The 21,904-nt window shown below is 40.4% G+C and overlaps 2 protein-coding genes across 8 annotated transcripts; both read left to right on the top strand.

Moving 5' to 3' along the window:
- Positions 1 to 1,799: 1,799 nt before the first annotated feature.
- On the top strand, positions 1,800 to 8,517 carry LOC110497567 (beta-taxilin). 3 transcript variants are annotated; one of them, XM_021573729.2, is made up of 10 exons: positions 1,800 to 1,917; positions 2,995 to 3,238; positions 3,371 to 3,462; positions 3,912 to 4,082; positions 5,040 to 5,234; positions 6,456 to 6,575; positions 6,829 to 6,903; positions 7,127 to 7,219; positions 7,370 to 7,465; positions 7,776 to 8,417. In XM_021573729.2, exons 2-10 carry the CDS (start codon positions 3,010 to 3,012, stop codon positions 8,415 to 8,417), a joined length of 1,713 nt encoding a protein of 570 aa, XP_021429404.2. In that variant the 5' UTR covers positions 1,800 to 1,917; positions 2,995 to 3,009. The 3 variants fall into 3 exon arrangements, with proteins under 3 accessions (XP_021429404.2, XP_036810419.1, XP_021429405.2); XM_036954524.1 differs by lacking the exon at positions 1,800 to 1,917 and adding an exon at positions 2,650 to 2,674; XM_021573730.2 differs by lacking the exon at positions 1,800 to 1,917 and having other exon boundaries at positions 3,001 to 3,238; positions 7,776 to 8,517.
- Positions 8,518 to 8,619: 102 nt separating this feature from the next.
- Positions 8,620 to 12,061, top strand: LOC110497568. Of its 5 annotated transcripts, none has more exons than XM_021573732.2 (9): positions 8,620 to 8,776; positions 8,961 to 9,042; positions 9,263 to 9,316; positions 9,496 to 9,541; positions 9,713 to 9,840; positions 9,964 to 10,078; positions 10,292 to 10,414; positions 10,576 to 10,713; positions 10,814 to 12,061. In XM_021573732.2, the coding sequence occupies exons 1-9, from the start codon at positions 8,671 to 8,673 to the stop codon at positions 10,919 to 10,921; spliced, it is 900 nt and encodes a 299-aa protein (XP_021429407.2). In that variant the 5' UTR covers positions 8,620 to 8,670; the 3' UTR covers positions 10,922 to 12,061. The 5 variants fall into 5 exon arrangements, with proteins under 5 accessions (XP_021429407.2, XP_021429410.2, XP_021429406.2 ...); XM_021573735.2 differs by having other exon boundaries at positions 8,961 to 9,054; positions 10,576 to 10,681; XM_021573731.2 differs by having other exon boundaries at positions 8,961 to 9,054.
- Positions 12,062 to 21,904: the final 9,843 nt, after the last annotated feature.

The following is a 21,904-nucleotide window of genomic DNA, read 5'->3' as shown; positions in this document are numbered from 1 at the left end:
CAGTTCTAATGTAACTCTATGGCAGCACCCAAAGGGGTTCTTGCCATAATATGGACTTGGTCTTTTACCAAATAGGGCTATCTTCTGTATACCAACCCTACCTTGTCACAACACAGCTAATTGGCTCAAACACATTAATTAAGAAGGAAAGAAATACCACAAATGAACTTTTAACAAGGCACACCTGTTAATTGAAATGGTTTCCAGGTGACTACCTCATGAAGCTGGTTGAGAGAATGCCAAGAATGTGCAAAGCTATCATCATGGCAAAGCCTGACTACTTTGAAGAATCTAAAATCTAAAATATATTTTGATTTGTTTAACACTTTTTTGGTTACTACATGATTCCATGTGTTATTTCATAGTTTTGATTTCTTCACGGTTTTTCTACAATGTAAAGAAAAACCCTTGAATAATTAGGCGTTTCCAAACTTTTCACTGGTACTGTATATATAACTGAGAATAAAAATACTAGGCAACAGGATAGATAATAAACAGTAGCAGCAGCGTATGTGATGAGTCAAAAAAAGGGTCAATGCAAAAAGTCTGGGCATCTATTTGGTTGACTATTTAACTAACAGAAAGTCAGTGTTAGTGTTAACTCACCAAGTTACAGACTTTGTACCTCTTATTAAAGCAGTCGCTAATTCCCTTGATTGGTTATTGACATCGTTACAGGACAGTCAGGATAGAGAAAACACAGTGATGTTTCAGATTATATCATATTTGTCCTGGGAGGGAGAACTCTCCAGAATAAAGTGGATAGAGATTTATATTATACTGACATCCTCTGGTGATGAATGATCAGTACAGACAACTGTTCCTTTGAGAAAGGGGAGAACGTCAATTGCACCTAAACACAAACCTTCATATTCCAGCCACTGTTACTAAGAATACCATGATCAATTATACAATGGATTTCGTGTGTGTTTTAGTCATATATTTTATATATATATATATATATATATATATATATATATATATATATATATATATATATATATATATATATATATATTGTTCTAATATGCTGGAGGGTGAGCAAAATATGATTGCTGGTTTTATTGTTTATGAATCTACATAGTACCATGGGTCGCATTAGCTTTCAGAAATCAGCATTTTATATTGAAAGTCAACAGTGGTATTTTGCGTTAATGAAGTGATTGGGGCGTGCAAGAACTAAAAGATGCATGGCCATCATATTTCTCAATGTTTATCGTAGAAAGAATTTAGCCAGATACATTTCCTAATGTTTTGTTTAAAGAATCTTGCATTTCAACTAGCTACCAGAGAAATACTAAACAGGAGGAAAGTACCGGACAAAATTAGTCTACAATAGTCTGCATATCAGTCAGAGCAAAAACATTTCATCCGAGTGTGGAAGTGAAACTAAAGCAAGACAAATTGTCATTTTACATGAATGATTTGGAGCGAACCGTGTCTGAAACCGAGCAGAATTTACAATAAGAAGCATTTTATAAAACGCAACAAAAGATGTAGCCTATTTTCTGCGTTGCATCTTTCCTTTTCTGCGTGACAAATGCGAATCCTGCGTTAACGCGACCCCTGATAATACTGTTACAAAGTCCTTAACGTTTCTTGGTAAACATCAACATAACTCATGTCCGTAGGTCATTGCAAGCTTAGAGGCATAAGGTTTGTGTGGTTTTCATTGTGGACGTTTTGAACAGGGGATGCGATTTATATATTATTATTTCTCTATGGCCTCTCTCTTTCTGTGTTGGTTTCAATATGTTCCCCCCTGTCTCTCTCAGTTGTGTCCCGGTGGTTTATTTTGAGGTCTTCTGCACAGCTGTTTTATCTGTGGGGCCAGAGTTAGAGCACCCCCTCCCCCTCTCCCTCTCTTACCCCCCTCTTCACGTTTCCTTTCCCCTCTGCTAGATCCTGGACCTTTTGGTAAGAAGCAGTTCAATATCTTCTGTGCGTTTGTTTGCAGATATTTGAGTTTTGGATGGTGTAGAATGAAATATTTTCATGGGTATATGTTTTCTGTCTTGTGCATTGTACGTTTGAATGTATTTAGGATAAGCTTACTTTTGGGGGGGAATGGGTGACTTGTCACACTCGTGAAGCAGTGCAATGTTTCTATCGTGATGGAACCTCTTGTTCTTTGGTATTTTATGAGAAGTTGTCAGCTACAGTATAGGCCAAATGCATTTTTACATGTCCCGTTGTATCAAATGAATGTTCTGTTCAAAGTTTTTCTTGGAATGGATTAGGAAGGCTATAGAAATAGATATGTCTTAATTTCTTCTGAGTAAATGTAAATTCTAACTCAGTTGGGTAGTCACTTAAGTACTTTGCTGGATATTTAAAGTTATGTTTTTAAGTGTCATTAATCTATCAAGTACTTTAACAAAAAATATTAGTGTACTACAATTTACAACAACAAGCTAAGATTGTGAAAAAAAATCAATAACATGCCCATATTAAGAAGTTCCTAAAATAGCATATGGGCCCAGGACAGGTGCCATGTGCTCGGACTACTCTGCTCTGCCTGTGAGTTGAGACTGAGTAGAGGGTATGCACCCAGGCAGCAGGCTAATTATATGCACATTAACAGGCCACAGTCAAGCACTATCAGACTTCGATAGGCAAACAGACAGTGGAGGTTGATAGATTATAAATTCCTCATCGACTTATGTCATGAAGGGTAATAAAATACATAAACAATAGAAAACAGTTTAAATAATATTGGAAAAGATTGTTTCAGCTATTCTGATAAAGATTGGTTTGACCTTGGCTTTTCTTATACAGCAGTATACAAAATTACTATTAGTATATAGCACTGCTTTTAATTTCCAAGCTTGAGAAACTAATCAGGGTGTTTTCATTGTGAGTGTGTGAAATAGGGCTATAAGATTCGTCTCATTAACCGTCATCCTTCACAGAAACATTGAACTTGAACAAGAATATGTCCATATTAGTTCAAGTAGTTCTAATTCTATGCTGTATTATATCATTATATCTTAGTGCAAGCCTTTCAGAATGGAGACATGTCAGGTGAGTGACCAGGTGGATCCAGCCCAGTGCCAGGGTCAGGTGGACCTGACAGAGGACCTGAGCAAGCAGCTAGAGGACATCATTAGTACCTACCAGGAGGCCAGTGAGGAGCCTGCTGAGCAGGAAGAGGTGGAGGAGGAGGTTCTGAAGGAGCAGGTCACCAAGACCTCCGCCAAGGACCAGAAACTTGAGAAGAAGATGCTGAAAAGCCTTGGTGGGTTGTGTGTTCTTCTTCATCTTTCTTCTTCTGTTCTATTTAGCATCCATTCAGCATCAATAGTTGTTAGTGTTACAGTGTATCAATAGTTTGTGTTATTAACTGTACACTAACATGATCTCTATTCAGGCAAAGAGGCCATGCTATTGATGCAGAGCTTGAACAAGCTCGGCACTCCAGAGCAGAAACTGGAGGCCATCATCAAGAAGCACGCTGATCTGGTGAGTGGACCATGCTGAATTATACACCGGAGGTAGTAGGCCGTGGTGTCCAGTAGAGAACTAGATGTGGTCTTTGCCCGTGTACATTTGTATCATCTGTTCATGCTATTTCCATGCACTGCTCGTTTCCCATGCTGTCCGTATTTGTGCTTTTGGTTCCATTGCTGAAAGAACATATCTATTTTCGTATTGATTTGTCCGTGCCATTTGACTTTGCACACAAGGTCAGAACAGCATATTGACTGCATGACAACTCGTGTATGAAGAACTTTATGTAGACTCAACGTTTTATATTATTCGTGGTGAAGCATATAGTTATATTTATCTAACTGGCTGCTAACCAGTACAATATCATTAGTCTACACCTATGCAGCAGTATTCGCTTATTCCGCACATATTTGTTTTGTGAAGAACAAAAATGATGTGTGTGTGTGTGTGTGTGTTGGTAGCTGGAGGAGCACCGGGGTGACCAGAAGCAGCTGAAGGTTCTGCAGAAGAAGCTTCTTCAGGTGATGAAGGAGAAGGACCAGCTTCAGAGTGAACACAGCAGAGCGGTTCTGGCCCGCAGCAAACTGGAGTCTCTGTGTAGGGAGCTGCAGAGACACAACAAGACACTGAAGGTGGGCCTCTCTTTGTAGCATATACTGTAGTACTATAGTACACAGATTGCTCTGTGTAACGTCCTAGGTGAGGCTCTCTTCTCACTGTTTACAGCCAACCAGACTTAATCAAATGCATATATCAAATACTAAACTGTGCTTGATTTCATATTCCCTATACAGTGGAACCAATGGAATAGTCCTGAAAGTTCAAACTCCAAGCTAAATCAAGCGCAAACTCCAAGCTCAAATACTGACCCAGGTCTGATGCAACAACCAGTGGTGCTCACTAAGTTAAAATTGTGTGGCATGTGTATGGTTAGGCTAGAGTTAGGGCTCTATTCAATTTGTTAAGCTGAAGCGCTACAGATTCCGCTGTTAGAAATGTAAAGGTCATTTCCGATTGAGCTGACATATGCAACATTTCCCCTGAATGCAGTCTCCACTCAAGCGGGAACATTGCCTTTAAATTTAAATGATGCTGTAAAGATGAACTTCCGGGATGCGGATTGAATAGAGCCCTTAGTATGTGCGTACACGGTCTATGTGTCTGCTTGTATGTGCAGCGACATTACAGTACATATTTCCTTGCATTATGAGTATATCTGTGAGTGTAACTTACTGTGCATCAGGTGTCTGTGAGTGTGAGATCAAGATTAAGATAACGTTATTGGTCAATTGCACACAAGGTCCAACCTAAATTTGACTTCCGCTTTTAACCCAACCCTTCCGAAAGACGCGCATACCTATAGAGGTTTTGGAGAGGTGCGGGGGCTGCCATACTGGGCGCTCGGGGAGCTGTTTTTGTGGGGGTTAAGTGCCTTGCTCAAGGGCACAACGACAGGCAATGGTGTCTAGGATTAGATACCAGGAACCCTCCGGTTGCTAGCTCACTTCCCAGCATTCTAGCTGGCAACCCATTGCTAGGCTACCTGCCACCCAACTAACTGCATCATCCTGTATAATGTGATCATGCAGGAGGAGACCCTCCAGAGGTGCAGGGAGGACGACCTGAAGAGGAAGGACATCACCACTCACTTCCAGAGCACGCTGACGGACATCCAGGTCCAGATCGAGGAGCACAGTAACCGCAACACCAAACTCTGTCAGGAGAACAGCGACCTGGCAGAGAAACTCAAGAGCCTCATCTCCCAGTACGACGCAAGAGAAACGGTATGGGGCCTTGTTACAGACGCTCCGGACTGGAGTTTGTAGTGCAGTTTAAACTGAATGTGTTTATTAATATCAACATGCTATAATAATCATATATTTATTTTGTATAGCGTTTTTCAATACAATGAGAATCTTAAAGATGCTTTAAAACAATAAAACAAATGTTACTATGTGCGTCTCTCTAACATACGATATGTCACAAACACATTTCAAATTCCTTAGCCACGGCATTCAGTACTCAACTGAGATAGAGACCCCCTCATTATTGACCACAACAGGCCCATGCCACACCAGGAGTCACTGTGTGACAACAACAAAAACTTGCTCCTCCATGATTCGAGACTCAAGAGCATGCTCAGTTGTTAATTTGTCTCATCTTACGTTTCCTTTTTAGTAATTTAGCAGTGCATTAATCTTAAGATAGCTGACTCTGGGTTCGCGCCCAGGCTCTGTCGTAACCGGCCGCGACCGGGAGGTCCATGGGGCGACGCACAATTGGCCTAGCGTCGTCTGGGTTAGGGAGGGCTTGGTCGGTGGGGATGTCCTTGTCTCATCGCGCACCAGCGACTCCTGTGGCGGGCCGGCCCAGTGCGCGCTAACCAAGGTTGCCAGGTGCACGGTGTTTCCTCCGACACATACACATTGGTGCGGCTGGCTTCCGGGTTGGATGCGCGCTGTGTTAAAGAAGCAGTGCGGCTAGGTTGGGTTGTGTATCGGAGGACGTATGACTTTCAACCTTCGTCTCTCCCGAGCCCGTACGGGAGTTGTAGCGATGAGACAAGATAGTAGCTACCACAACAATTGGACACCACGAAATTGGGGAGAAAAAGGGGTAAACATTTTTACAAAAATACAAAAAATCTTAAGATAGCTAGGTGAGACAACCACACATCACAGTCATAGTAAGGTAAATGTTCTTCAATCAAGTAGCCATCAGCAAAGTCAGTGCTAGTAAGGAAAGACAAGTGTGAGTGTTTGTGCAAAGAAGTAGTTTTTTTAGGTTGTTTTTTTTCACAGTGTTGTTAGTGTCTGATGAGCTTGGCTCTGTTCATCTCCTCTGCATAAATGTCATAGTTCTCCTTTCAAGTAAAAATGTTACCACTAGCAATATACCAATGATTAATACTAGCCCTTGGCTCCTGTCTTACCGTGGTTGTTGCGTCAAACGTGTAATGTTCGTCTCAGTGAAAGTGACCCAGTCTCCCTCGTCTTACCTTGCAGAACCTGGAAAAGGTATTCAAACATCGAGACCTGCAGCAGCAGTTGTTGGAAACCAAACTTGAACAGGCAAACATATTCATTAAAGAGGGAGAGGAGAAGCACAAGCGAGAGAGGGATCATGTAAGTTAGCATCTTTCAGCAAGTCTGGACTGGCTTAATTGATTTTATACAATTTAAGATATTTTATTCATATGTGTTTGTTATGTAAGAGTTTAATCACATGTTCAGTACATGTTTTAATACTGTATGAAATATGGATCAGTGCATGGAATAAGTTAGACACTGACATCAAATATTTTTGAGAAATTCCATTCAGTGACAAAGCAAATAATTATTAACTGATTTATTTTTTATAAATTGTATTTCTCCAAAGTTGATAAATAAGGCGGCACAGTCACAGGTGAAGGTGCAGATTCTGAAAGAACAAGAGGAAGGGATGCAGGCCCAGGTAAATGGAGACGGTCTCTGTCTGTCTGTCTGCCCGGCCCCCTCCCCTCGTATTTTTGTCTGTAATGTATTTTTCCTTGTGTGTCGGACTGTGTAAGACTAGCTGTCACCATTGACGTCGGCTAATAGGGATCCTAATAAAATACAATCAAAATCTCTTGTCTCTCTCTCTCCGGGTCTGTCTCTATATTTTACAAACTTAACTTTCCCATTTCTCCCCCCAGTTGTCCATGTACTCTGAGAAGTTTGATCAGTTCCAGGGGACTGTGTCGAAGAGCAACGGAGTGTACGCCAGCTTCAAACAGGACATGGATAAGGTAGCCTAAGTCTTGTTCTCCGTATATTACTATCTCCTTATCTGTAATCTTATGTGGTCAATTTTGTTGCCATGGCACAAATACATTCCCTTTGTTTACTCTTCGATTTAACTGACAAACTTTCAAATGGGATGGGTTTTTGTCTTGTAGATGACCAAGAGAATGAGAAAGCTGGAGAAGGAGTCTATTCAATGGAAAAGCCGTTTTGAGGGCTGCAACAAGGCTCTTATTGATATGCTCACAGACGTAAGATACCATACACATGGCGTACAGTTTTCACCCATTTTTTGAATGTTACTTTTACGTTCACGCTCTGTCATAAACATGATGATAGACAAACAAGCAACAGAGTTAAATATGACTCTTCTTTGACTCATGGTGGAGATAGTGGCTGCATACCAAATGCACCCTATTCCCTAGTGCCCTACGCTTGACCATAGCTGTGTTGACTTTATGCACTATATAGTGAATAGGATACCATTTGGAATAATACCTATGAGTGATCTTTATGAATATCAGTACTGATTTTCACCCTGTATATTTCTACTCCGTTCAGAAAACCCTGAAGGAAAAGGAGTTTGAGCTGTTCACCCTGAAGACCCAGAAGCTGGAAAAACTGTGCCGGGCGCTGCAGGAGGAGAGGAACAGTCTCTCTCATAAGCTCCAGGAAGCAAATCCAGCGGCTGCCACCAATGTAGCGGAGATGAAAGAAAATGAGACAAAGGAGAACCCAGAGGTACCTGCTGCTGAGAAGCCCATTGAGACACCCTCTGAAAACCCCTCGAAAGAAAGCCCTACTCTCAAAGTACCTGTTGCTACAGAAACCCTCGCAGTTGTAACTCCTGCTCCGGAAAAACCTGCTCCTGCAACACACCTGACCAGCGAGCTGGATAACCTGAAGGCCCAGAAGTCCCGTCTGCAGGAGATTCAAATGTCGTTCACCCTTTCCAACATTGTGCCACCTGAGTTCTTTGACCACGACGAAGAGGAGGAGACCACCACAGAGCCACATGGACACAGGGAGGCCCCAGAGGCCAGTAGTGAGGCCAGCAAGACCCCAGAGGAACATCACATAGAGGGGTGTAATGGAGACAAAATGACAGAGGAGACCACTGGCCCTTTTTCTTCTTCTTCTGCAGCAGCTGAAGGACACGAGGCCCAGGAGCAGAGAGATAGGGAACTGGAGACAGTTGACTAGACTATGGTGTAGTTACAGTAGGTTACAATCAGAGATGAAGAACATGAAGTGATCATAACTTATTTGACTGGATTTTTTAAGAATAAACAATAAAAACGTGCTCTTGTTGTCTTCTTTCTATGACTCCATGTTAGAAGAGAAGCTGAGAAAGGGGAGTTGTATAAATGGGAAGCCTAACACTGGATTGATTAGGAGTTGTATATCTTGTATTTATTACACATCTTTGCTAGTAGTTAATCATTAATCATACAACATGGCTGAGAAAGAGACAGATGCGAAGACTTATGCGAAAGCTTTGACAAGTTTTGTTGAAAATGGAAAAGCCCTATTGGAACTCGCTGAACAGGAGAGCAAAGAGGGTAGGTTGTGTGCTAGGCCTACAGCTAGCGCTATCTGTTAAAGTTTCATGATTCATTCCTGCTCAACATGGACAATATGTGGAAGGCTAATGAGCTGTTGGCAAATGGCAACAGTAAGTTAAAGTCAGCAATGTCCTAAAAAGAGGTTATGATTGTTAATTAAATAAACATATATCATTTATAGGACTTCTGCAAGACTACATCAGGAAGAAGATCCGTATTGAACTGGACCAATCACTACTGGGACTTATTCCAGCTGGGGCAAGGTTATTCACGAGGTTCTGTATTACATTAACAAGTTATTAACCCTTTACAATCTGTTTATAAGCACATATTGGCTGTCAAACTGATCGTCTTTCAGGCCCTGAAAATATACCCTGGAAATAACGCAAAATCTAGCCTATATAGATTCAATGATTATTATTGGAAATGACTACCAAATATGTTTGCAAACAATGAAAGACGTTGATTATTATACACCGCCAGCATGTCAGTGAAGAAGAAAAAGGACGCTGATGAACTATGGAAGAGAAGCTACCAGTAAGACATATAGCAAAGCTATGTTTCCCAATCCAAACCATTGACTTTTGAATGTCAACACCTTTGTGAGATCAACTTTATTAGAGCCAATGTCTTCAGTAATAATTAACTGTTTACCTCATTAGATTAACCTTTGAACAGCTCGTACAGAAGTTACACAGTTATTGTTCTCTCTCTAGATGCGCTGAATTGCAGGATGCTGTTGAGGACTTCTTGCAGCTGGGAGTAAGCTGATATGGCTGTTGCTAGGCCTGTGTTTGATATTACTTGCATGATTCTGTGTAAAAACTCTTGTGTATTAGCTTAGCAGGTTAGCGTTTTTTTCTTGCTCTGGAGGCAGCTACCGCGCATTAACACTTCCTTCTGCCGACATCCACTGGATGTGCTTGGTAATAGGTGCAGTGGGATAGTTTTCTGGAGTACTTGGACAAAGAGCTACATCTGGGTGATAGAATCTTTGGTCAAGAGCCACAAGTAAAATGCCTGTCGCCTGACATACCCCTCATTGATGCCCAGACTGGAGGGTGAGTTTGATGATTTTGTCTTACATGGCATCTTCTTTGTGATAGACAATAGGTCAAACCAGGGTATTAACTTCTGCCTGTCAGAAGTGACGTATTTCCTCTGTCTCTCTGTCTTTGTTTCAGAACTCTGACGTTAGGGAAGTACCTTGGGAGAGGTGAGAAAGTGCTACTTGTGTTGATCCGTCAGTTCTCCTGCCTCCTCTGTCGAATCCATCTGAAAGATCTGGAGGCCCATAAGGTGAGCCATGTGTTGACAGTTGGTTCTAAGGTTTATGACACACGTAGTTGACTCTTCTCATCAGCATTAGTTCTCTGTGCATAGCCCATAACCTTTATGGATACACAGAACTGTGATAAAGAAAGAATATGCACGTCCATATTCAGGTGCTGGACAGAAAATAACATATTCAAGTTGAGGCCATTACACAGAGCCCTGTGCCTTGTGTTGCAGATTGCCCTGGATGCATGTTCAGTGCAAGTGGTGGTGGTGTCATTTGGCTGCAGAGAGGGGGCGTTGCATTGGCTGGCGGAGACAGGTTGCCAGTATGACATGGTGTTAGACCCACACAGGAAGGTTAGAGTTACCAGGCAAATTGATTGATTTAGAACGAGGCACCACTTCCTGATACTTGTCTGACTGAAATTATTTATGTTATACATACTATATAGTGCATGTCCTACTACTATTAATTTACAATGCACTATAAACAGTCATGTTATGTCGGGGGATTGCAGGTGTACAGCGCTTTTGGCTTGAGAGCATCTCTAAAGAAAGTGTTGAACTTCAACAACATGCTCCTCTACGCTGAATACGTTGTGGCAAACCTGGAGTTTCCAAAAGGTCTGCCGTCTATAGAAGATGATATGTTTCAGGTGTGGTTGTGAGATGATCAGACACATAAAGAATACATTCACTAAGGAGTGTACTTTTATGGTTATATTTTTGCTCATTCTGTTTTCCATGTTTTCTCAGCTCGGAGGAGACTTTGTCCTGGATGACCAGGGGAGGGTGCTGTTCTCTCACTGCTGTGACAGCCCTATAGACAGACCTGCTGTAGAGGACATACTGAAAGCCCTATAGAATGACCTGCAGTAGAGGACATGCTGGGTGCCATTCAGAAGGGATACCCAAACCTGTCAGGTTCAACATTATGTAAAATGACCTCATCTCATCTGATACAGAAATGGCTTTATCACAGGGAGATATCAGCTATAGACTATTGCCCTCAAATTCTTCCCCCCTCTAATCAGGGACTGATTTAGACCTGGGACACCAGGTGGGTGAAATTAATTATCAGGTTGTAGAACAGAAAACCAGCAGTACTCCGGTCAACCATAGGGTAAGATTTGAATACCCTCTGGACTGAGATTATATTAGCCGCTCTCTTTCAATAGCTGCTGTACAACTCTGGCACTGGAGACTATAGTCCAGGGGTATTCAATCTTGCCCTACGAGGTTACTTCTGGTTTTCTGTTCTACTAATTGCACCCACCTGCTGTCCAAGGTCTAAATCTGTTCCTGATTAGAGTGGGAAGAATTTTTAAAAAACAGTGGAACTGGCTTTAAGTTCTAGATTTGAATTTGAAGCAAATCTTACATGCTCTAACAATCTATTAGAAGACTCTAGCTACACACTAACAGCTGATCAATCGAGAGAAACCTTATATGATATTCCCTAATTTCTTGTGAATTATGATTTTTATTGGTTTCCAATGAGATTTCTTATTATTTGCTTGCTGTTGTAGACCTGTTTGAAAGTGTTTCGGCTGGCGTAGATGTCGGTGATGTCACCATATGCTCTAACTTTGAGCTTAGTTCTTCTACGAACTGGGGCTACAAAATGTGGTACATAAGGTGCAAGCGTGCAGCACAGTTTTGATGATGTTGCTTAAATTCATGATTACACATAACCTACAGCACCAGTAACTAATATATTATTAAAGGCACTGCAGAAGAGGAGTTCACCTTATGGACATTCTTGGAAAGCACCCCCATGTCACTGCAATAGACACAAAGAGAAATAGTGTACTATTAAGGACCATAACTTGACTTCTTCACTTTTAAAAGGGCTAACTGCAGCAAAGATGGTGGATAAATGTTCACTCAGGCCATTTACCGTTGTCTACTTAAGGGGGTGGCTTAATGATGATTATATGATGTATATGTAATTGTATAGACATACAATAAAATTACCTAGGTGCATCAGCTCAACATTCTCAACACTACACTCTAATGGACATTTTGTCAAATGCAACCAGAAAGACCCCTCAATTTCAATGACTGTTTTATTGTCATCAGAGTCAAATACAGCAAAATAAACGTTTTTAATTTTGGTGAGGTAATATCTTTCTAAGTAAAATAATTGTACATGCTGTCTTACCCACTTCATACGTATATACTGTATTCTAGTCATGGCCCATCCTGTATAACTACTGCTGTAGATACCTTTTTCTATTAATATACTGTCTTCATTTCTTTATTTTTTATTTTGGGGATTATTTGAATATTGTTGTGCACCTGCAAAAACATATGCAAATCTATATTTGCGACCAATAAACTTTGATTTGAAAATGCAGCAATGCTAGCTTTCACTAGCAAGCTAGCTGATATCAGATTTGAGTCAAATGAAATTTACCATTTGATCATATTTAGAAAATGTATTTCTGTTAAGAAAACATTTATTTCATAATCCCATCCCATCCCCCCCCCCCCCCCCCCCCCCCCAAAAAAAAACTATTTCTCCATTAAAATGATCTATAGGAGTCAATAGGCAATTGGCATAAGGGGACATTGTTCAAATTAGTAATTTCAGTTCACAATTACATCCCATTACAAAATAATGGGATGTAATATCTAAATATCCTGAATATCCTTGCTTATTTATTTTTATAACCTTAACATTATTTACCTCAGAACGCTATGCCATTTTACTTACCATTATGCATCTGTTCTCATGGCCCTATGTTCCCTCAACCTATGTTCCCTCAGCCCTATGTTCCCTCAGCCCTATGGCTCTTTGCATTTTTTACCTTAAACTGAGGCTTTGGTGGTGGGTCACCTCCTCCCTGCGCCTGCCGGCCCAGTCGCACACATCCCGCATGGTAAGCCTATTTTATTGGTACAGTCGGTTTCCGCCTCATCTCTGCTGTAACACTTCGAAATCGGGTTCTGCTCACCATTCCCGCCTCTGGTGGTTGCACATGGTCATGAAACTCGAGTACTCGAGTATTTGGATATGCATCTTCATCATCGAACATGTCGTCCATCTTGCTCTGCAGTTCTTTCGCTAGCACCTCCTCTGAATGTTTTTTTTTTAAACATTTTTTTAAAATTATTATTATTTTTAAAATTAATTTCAAATCAATACATAAAGCACATGAGGGAACACAAGCATACATGGATTACAAACAATAGACAATCAAGCTAGGGGGTACAATATCACATTACAATTACACAAGGACCTTAAGGGACATGCATATACTTACAATTCTAACAGCTTTTTTGTTAGTAGAGCATTTAACCGTCTTAAAATACAGTTCAATTTCTTTTTCTAGGGTACGAAAATGTGGTTTTCTGTTTGTAAATTTACATTTGTGTATATGAAATTTGGCCAAAAGAATAATGAAATTAATTACATAAAAATGATTCCGCTTATTTCTATTGTATGTAAAGAATCCAAACAGTACATCTCTCCACAATAGTGTAAAATCTTCATAAATGTGTTCAATTATAAACCTACTGATGTCGTGCCACAGTTTTCTTACATGCATACAATGCCAAAAAATATGCACAACTGTTTCTGGGTGGTCATTACAAAAGGAGCCATTTGAGTTGATGTTTTCCTTAAACTTCTTCATATAGTGGTTGGCAGGATAATATTTATGAATAATTTTAAAGGAAACTTCCTTAATTTTGTTAAGGTATGTGTGTGGCAACATCCAAACTTTTTTCCAACAGATATTCTCAATAAATCCATTCCAATAAGGCATGACATAAGGTATAGCCTCCTCTGAATGTTGTCACCCCTCGTTTGGTGCCGGTGATACCTGAAGTGTGCATACTCATTTAAAAAAAAATCTTTGCTCGAAAAACGAGAGAAAAGCACCAATAGTAATGTTTGTCAATTTTGAGACGCCATAGTCAAAATAGTCAGAATTAATCTAAGATAACTCAAGAAATCTTTCATTCATTGTAAAGTTTTTGCTGGGGAGATCTTAGTCACACAATTTGACATCTAACTAAGATGTTTGGTGCAGTATTTCTCAATGAAAACATGTGCATGAAAATGAGTCGTCTCTCGTTGAACGACAACAAAGACTTTATTGAAGAATCCCTACTCTTGACCAATCACCAATGAAGGGGCGTAGACTTCGACTACGGACTTCGGATTGCCTCAATACAATTTGTGTCTTCATTTCTTTATTTTTATTTAGGGGATTATTTGAATATTGTTGTGCACCTGCAAAAACATATGCAAATCTATATATGCGACCAATAAACTTTGATTTGAAAATGCAGCAATGCTAGCTTTCACTAGCAAGCTAGCTGATATCAGATTTGAGTCAAATGAAATTTAACATTTGATCATATTTAGAAAATGTATTTCTGTTAAGAAAACATTTATTTCATAATCCCCCCCCCCCCCCCAAAAAACAAAAAAATTCTCCATTAAAATGATCTATAGGAGTCAATAGGCAATTGGTATAAGGGGACATTGTCCAAATTAGTAATTTCTGTCTGAACAGCTGAAAAAACTCCACAAAAAGTAATCATAATATATGCATGAACTTCCGAATTGTTTTTGGCTTGGAAGAATGGGAACGCCTTAAGTCGCTCTACATACAAAACGAGGCAACAGTGATACAAAACAGGGCAACGGTGTGCTTTAGGACCATGCAGACGCCTCATTACTAGACTCAGCTAAGGTCTAGAATTTAGGGAATGATTTGTACTAAATACAGTACAATGCTCTTAGTTTCAGAGATGTTCAGGACCAGTTTATTACTGGCCACACATTCCAAAAGAGACGGCAACTCTTTGTTAAGGGTTTCAGTGACTTCATTAGCTGTGGTTGCTGATGCGTATGTATTTGAATCATCAGTATACAAGGACACACATGTTTTGTTTAATGCCAGTGGCAGGTCATTGGTAAAAACAGAAAATAGTATTTGCATTGTGTCCAGCCAACCCCCACTCTCTGTTTATCATCTATGCATAGTCACTTTAACTATACCAAGCTTATGGGTCTGCTGTCAGAACCCGAAAAGGCCGCTTTACCACTCTTAGGTAGACAAATTACTTTGTCTTCCCTCCAGGCCTAAGGACAAAGACTTTCCTCTAGGCTCAGATTAAAGATATGACAGATAGGAGTGGCTATAGTGTCAGCTATAGCCATCCTCAGTAGCTTTCCATCGAAGTTGTCAATGCCAGGAGGTTTGTGATTATTACTTACAAGCCCTTAACCGACAATGCAGTTCAAGAACGAGTTAAGAAAATATTTACTAAATAAACTAAAGTGAAAAATAATAAAAAGTAACACAATAAAATAACAATAACGAGGCTATATACAGGTGGTACCGGTACTGAGTCAATGTATGAGGGTACAGGTTAGTAGGTATGGGTAAAGTGACTATGCATAGGTAATAGACAGCGCGTAGCAGCAGTGAAAAAATTAATGGGGGTGTGGGGGAGGGGGGGTCAATGTAAATAGTCCGGGTGGCCATTTGATTAATTATTCAGCAGTCTTATGGCTTGGGGTAGAAGCTGTTAAGGAGCCTTTTGGTCCTAGACTTGGCGCTCCGGTACCGCATACCGTGCAGTAGCAGAGAGAACAGTTTATGACTTGGGTGACTGGAGTCTTTGACAATTGTCTGGGCCTTCCTCTGACACGCCTAGAATATAGGTCCTGGATGGCAGGAAGCTTGGCCCAGTGATGTACTGGGCCGTACGCTTTACCCTCTGTAGCGCCTTACGGTAATGCAACTGTTTCTTTCATTATTTGTTTTTTCTATGCATGAATATGATGGCTCATTGTTCATTGTTGGCATTTCCTGCCTAAGTTTGCCCACCTTGCCAATGAAGTAATCATTAAAATAATTGGCAATATCAAATGGTTTTGTGATGAATAAGCCATCTGATTCGATGAAAGATGGAGATCAATTTGTCTTTCTGCCCATAATTTCATTTAAAGTACTCCAACGTTTTTTTCCATTATTGTTTATATCATTGAGCATAGCTTCATAATACAGTTTCTTCATTTTGTTTAGTTTTGTCAGCTAGTCAGATGTTCAGCCAGACTTATTAGCAACTCCTTTTGCCCCATCTCTTTCAACCATACATTATTGAATTTCCTCATCAATCCATGGAGCCTTAACAGTTCTAACAGTCAGTTTCTTAACAGGTGAATGTTTATCAATAATTGCAAGAAGCAATTTAATAAATTCATCAAGTGTGGCGTCTGGATGCTGCTTATTAATCACATCAGACCAACAAATATTTTTCACAGCAAAATATTTAGTATGATCTCTTATACACTATTTTAAACCCAACTTTTGGAACTTTGGCTTTCCTTGATATAGCCACTATTTTGTGATGCGCACTGCATCCAATGGGTATGGATACAGCTTTATAACGAAGTTCTACAGTATTAGTAAAAATGTGATCAATGCATGTGGATGATCTTGTTCCTGTAGTGTTTGTAAACACCCTGGTAGGTTGATTAATAACCTGAACCAGATTACAGGAACTGGTTACAGTGAGAAGCTTCCTCTTGAGTGGACAGCTTGATGAAAACCAGTCAATATTCAGGTCCCCAAGAAAGAAGGCCTCTCTGTTTAGATCATATACACTATCAAGCATTTCATACATACTATTTACATACTGACTGTTAGCACTTGGTGGCCTATAGCAACACCACAAAGGAAAATGCTTTAGATGAGCCAAGTGAACCTGCAACCGCAACACTTCAATAACATTTGACATAAGATCTTCTCTAAGCATTACAGGGATATGGCTCTGAATAAAAGCAGCAACACCTCCCCAATAAGCATTTATGTATCTTCTATAGATGTTATATCCTTGTATTGCTACTGTTGTATCACCAAATTAATTCTCTAAGTGTCACGATCGTCTTCCTCCTCGTCTGAGGAGGAGTAGTTGGAAGGATCAGAGGACCAAAATGCAGGGTGGTATGTGCTCATCGTGAATTTAATGAACAGAGAACACTTGAACAAACTATACAAAACAACCGTGAAGCTATAATAAGAACTGTGCTGACACAACTAACATAGACAATCACCCACAACGGCAAAACAGGCTACCTAAATATGGTTCCCAATCAGAGACAACGACTAACACCTGCCTCTGATTGAGAACCATATCAGGCCAAACACAGAAACAGACAAACTAGACATTCAACATAGAATGCTCACTCAGATCACACCCTGACCAAACAAAACATAGAAACATACAAAGCAAACTATGGTCAGGGCGTGACACTAAGTGAGTCTCAGAATTGGCTAATATATTCATGTTATCTGATGTTAGCAAGTTATTGATGTCATGAACCTTATTTCTAAGGCTACATATATTAAGATGGGTAATTTTCAGCCCTTTCCTGGGTAGAGACAGACATAATACTGAAAAGAGCAAACAAAGCAAAAGAAAAGCATATACATTCAGCAGTCCATTCATAAATTGGTGTGTGTGTGCTGCATTGTTGAAGCTACAAACCCATAGGCTTGGTTCTCCCATCCCTTCTTACCCCTGAACTTATTTAGGCTTGCCATAAAAAAGGGGTTGAAAACTTATTGACTCAAGACATTTCATATTTTCATTTTTAAATTGAATTTGTAAGAATTTCTAAACATAATTCCACTTTGACATTATGGGGTGATTATTTAGGCCAGTGACACAACATCTCAAATGAATCCATTTTAAATTCAGGTTGTAACACAACAAAATGTGGAAATATGTGAATACTTTCTTTTTTTTTTTCATTTTTTTTTTTTTTTCACATCGCACGAGCAACAGCGGTTTATATTTTTCATTACAACCGGAACACAACGTAAATAGCCTGTTATTTCAGGAAGTGCTTTTGTTTGTTCCCCTCAGAATAGCTTGGAAAATTGGTCTGGGACTGTCTATTGTATCACGTGTTACAGTGTATTTTATAAGAGCCCCTTAATATAGAGCACAGCCCAATCCCCTAGCCATTGGCAGGGCTGGTTAATATAGAGATCCAAATGCATCCTTTCAACCAGTACAGGAACCCCCTCAACCACCATCGTCCCTCCCAATGTAATGGTGGGTGTCAGCATGTGAAATACAGCCAGACTCTTTTACTGGGCTATAATAGAACCACTCCTATGGAAAGCTCAGTGTCCATGGCAAGACCTAGATAGACAGATAGCCTGGACAGAATAGCCCAGACAGCCAGAAGAACCTCATCCCAAACCAGGCCTAGTATCACTGCCAATATACAGTACCAGTCAAAAGTTTGGACACACCTACTTGAATACTTTCTAAGTATGTGAATACTTTCTTAAAGTACTGTATTTAGTCCTGTGAGTTTACATATAGTCAGTGCAAGATAGGGTCCATGCAGATAATCCGGGTAACCATTTAATTAACTATTTAGTATTCTTATGGCTATTTAGCAGTATTTTGACTTGGGGGTAGAAGCTGTCTTGGAGCCTGTTGGTCCGAGAGCCAATGCTCCGGCAGCGGTTGACGGATGGTATCAGAGTGAACGGTCTATGGCTTGGGTGGCTGGAGTTTTTGGCAATTTTTCAAGTCTTGATCTGACACGATAGAGGTCCTCTGGATGGCAGGTAGCTCGGCCCCAGTGATGCACTGGGCTGTCCGCACCACCCTCTATTGTGCTTTGCGGTCGAGGGTGTTGCATTTGCCATACTAAACGTTGACGCAGCCAGTCAAGATGCTCTTGATGGTGCAGCTGTAGAACTTTTTGAGGATTCGAGGGCCCGTGCCAAATCTTCTCAGCCTCCTGAGGGGGAAGAGACGCTGTCATGCCCTCTTCACGACTGTGCGGGTGTGTGTGGACTATGTTAAGTTCTTAGTGATGTGGACGCTACTGGTGCAGGGGTCAGCTGTTTGTTCACCTGCCTGCCATTGCTAATAACCTATACACAACTGCCAGACTACAGTGAGGGTAAAAAGTATTTGATCCCCTGCTGATTTTGTATGCTTGCCCACTGACAATGAAATGATCAGTCTATAATTTTAATGGTAGGTTTATATGAACAGTGAGAGACAGAATAACAACAACAAAATCCAGAAAAACGCATGTCAAAAATTTTATAAATTGATTTGCATTTTAATGAGGGAAAATAAGCAAAGACAAAAAAAAACCTTGCTCACCAGAATAATCGATAGAATGAATGCTTCAACCTAGTTGACATTGGTAAAGTTTTGTTTTCTCTTTCCTCTTTCATCTCTGCTTCTCTCATGCAGCAAAGACATTTAGGGACTGAGGAGAAAATGCAATAACATTTTGTTTTAACTGAAACTAACAGCTGTTAAAACGACCCAACATGCTTTAGATAAGATTTTAGTTGACTTGGATGGATATTTGATGTGGTTGAAATACTATCAGCTTTAATGTTGCTGATTACCTCAAATACCTCGACACCGGTGCCCCCGCACATTGACTCTGTACCGGTACCCCCTGTCTATAGCCTCACTATTGTTATTTTACTGTTGCTCTTTAATTAATTACTTTTATTTCTTATTTTTTGTAGGTAGTTTTCGTAAAACTGCATTGTTGGTTAAGGGCTTTTAGGTAAGCATTTCACTGTAAGCTGTTGTATTCGGCGCATGTGACAAATCAAATTGGATTTGGTTTAATTTGATAAATATAGCAGCTTTATGTCTCAGATGAAATCATTTTTTCCCTCATCAATCTTCACACTATACCCCCAAAATGGAGCTGCAGTCCAAACCGTTCAGACGCTACAGATGTTTTCCCGAGAAGACCGATTTTCAGGATGTCTCACAGTCTGACAAACACCGCTCTCGCTCTGCCACCTTTTACCGCAGATGTGGAAGGGCGATATCGGCGGGTGCGGTGGATTGAGACACAGCCCATGCAAAAAAAACATCTCTCTTGCTTAAACAGATGGATTTTGATGGGGATGTTTTTATTACGTTAATTAGATGTCCTCGGGGGCGCGGCCATTGTAAGCCAAGGTTAAAAATCCGTCTTTAATCTTTAAACTGATTGAAGTGGATATAACAGGTGACATCAATAAGGGGTCATAGCTTTCACCTGGTCAGTCTGTCATGAAAAGAGAAGGTGTTCCTAATGTTTTGTACACAGTGTAGATATGATACGTGAATGGATTTGTAATGCATTGTTTTCTCTTTATTCCCCTGTTCTCTCTCTAAGGTTCAAGAGCACCGTTGATTTTCAAGGGCTGGTTCTACGCCTGGGGATCACAGGATACAATTTCTTCCTGAATGTATTTATCTCTGCAGCTGTGGAGCTGCTCACTGGTCTCATCTTCAACTGCTGGTGGACAGGGTGGGATGGAGACCCCTCATGGCTGTCTCCAACTTCATATGAGTCGCCGCCTGCCTCATAGTCCCCTTTGTTTCAGTAGGTGAGTAGGTGTAAGTCTTTTTATTTGTTGGAGAATCCTTTTCCCGTATTTACCTATTTGATTTAGAACAGCTCCTAATGTAGATGTATGGGTACGGTAGCAGAATGGAGAACGTGGCTGGGGTTCCACTTTGCTCTTGGTGGTGGCAATTCAAACTGAATAGTGAGGTTAACCAATTTAACTCAGTTACCCATTTCCGACGATAACTGACATGGGAAAGCTGATCAGAATAGATTCATGTTGAAATGAGAGCTGCTTTTTCCCCTTTTATGGATGATCATTTTTCACTCTTTCTTTTTGATCTTTTACTGTAATTTTGAGATTGTCTGTTGTAATCCCATCATAAAAATGCTGGGATGACCATTCTGCTTCATTTGGCCATTACAAATATATATTATGTAGTTTACCACCCTGCATCCCATTGCTGGCTTGCTTCTGAAGCTAACCAGGGTTGGGCCTGGTCAGTCCTTGGATGGGAGGCCAGATGCTGCTGGAAGTGGTGTTGGAGGGCCAGTAGGAGGCACTCTTTCTTCTAGTCTAAAAAAATGCCCCAGGGTAGTGATTGGGGACACTGCCCTGTGTAGAGTGTTGTCTTTTGGGTGGGATGTTTAAATGGGTGTTCTGAGGTCATTAAAGATCCCATAGCACTTATTGTAAGAGTAGGGGTGTTAACCCTGGTGTCCTGGCTAAATTTCCAAGCTGTCCCTCATACCATCACGGTCACCTAATCATCCCCAGCTTACAATTGTCTCATTTCTCCCCTGTAACTATTCCCCAGGTTGTTGCTGTAAATGAAAATGTGTTCTCAGTCAACTTACATGGTTAAATAAAAATCTATTCAACCTTTTCTTTTCATCTTCCTACAGACTGTGTGGCTGATGAACCCCATAGCGATCATTGGTCAGGCTGTTGCCATTGGAATCGAGACTGAACTTTGCCAACTCTAAGCTGTATCCAACACCTCTCAGCAAATAATAAAATGAAACTCATTAATGCTGCTTAATTCTGTTTTCACAACCTGGATTACATACTGGTAGTAATACATGCAGTAACATACAATAATAAGGTATTATACTACATATATTGTGTAAACACATGATATGACGTAGTGTACTCTATATTGAGGCTCATATTCAGTAACGTTTTTTTTTTTTACACTGAGTATACCAGACATTAGGAACGCCTTCCTAATTTTGAGTTGCATGAACACTAAAAGTTGTCGAAGCCGTATTCACCTGGTCAGTCTATGTCATGGAAAGAGCAGGTGTTCTTAATGTTTTGTATACTCAGTGTATATTCAGCTCATATTTCTGCATTTCAGAACTGTCGGCTACACTGCTTGATAATACTGTACCATGTGTATCTGTAGGTGTCATGTCTGTGCTGTACAATGGACTGACAATTTGCCTGAGACCATAGAAGACGTGGAGAACTTGAATGG

Source organism: Oncorhynchus mykiss, chromosome 19 (genome assembly GCF_013265735.2).
Source record: "Oncorhynchus mykiss isolate Arlee chromosome 19, USDA_OmykA_1.1, whole genome shotgun sequence".
NCBI lineage: Eukaryota > Metazoa > Chordata > Actinopteri > Salmoniformes > Salmonidae > Oncorhynchus > Oncorhynchus mykiss.
This window is presented reverse-complemented; position numbering and strand designations above follow the sequence as displayed.

Bases quoted from the DNA above. Each gene is read 5' to 3' on its own strand.
- LOC110497567 (XM_021573730.2), top strand. From the start codon at position 3,010: ATGGAGACATGTCAGGTGAGTGACCAGGTGGATCCAGCCCAGTGCCAG. The intron at 3,239-3,370 runs GTGGGTTGTGTG...ATCTCTATTCAG, and splicing joins GAAGATGCTGAAAAGCCTTG to GCAAAGAGGCCATGCTATTG. The intron at 5,235-6,455 runs GTATGGGGCCTT...CTTACCTTGCAG, and splicing joins AGTACGACGCAAGAGAAACG to AACCTGGAAAAGGTATTCAA.
- LOC110497568 (XM_021573731.2), top strand. From the start codon at position 8,671: ATGGCTGAGAAAGAGACAGATGCGAAGACTTATGCGAAAGCTTTGACA. The intron at 9,055-9,262 runs GTTCTGTATTAC...ATACACCGCCAG, and splicing joins GGGGCAAGGTTATTCACGAG to CATGTCAGTGAAGAAGAAAA. The intron at 9,841-9,963 runs GTGAGTTTGATG...TCTTTGTTTCAG, and splicing joins ATTGATGCCCAGACTGGAGG to AACTCTGACGTTAGGGAAGT.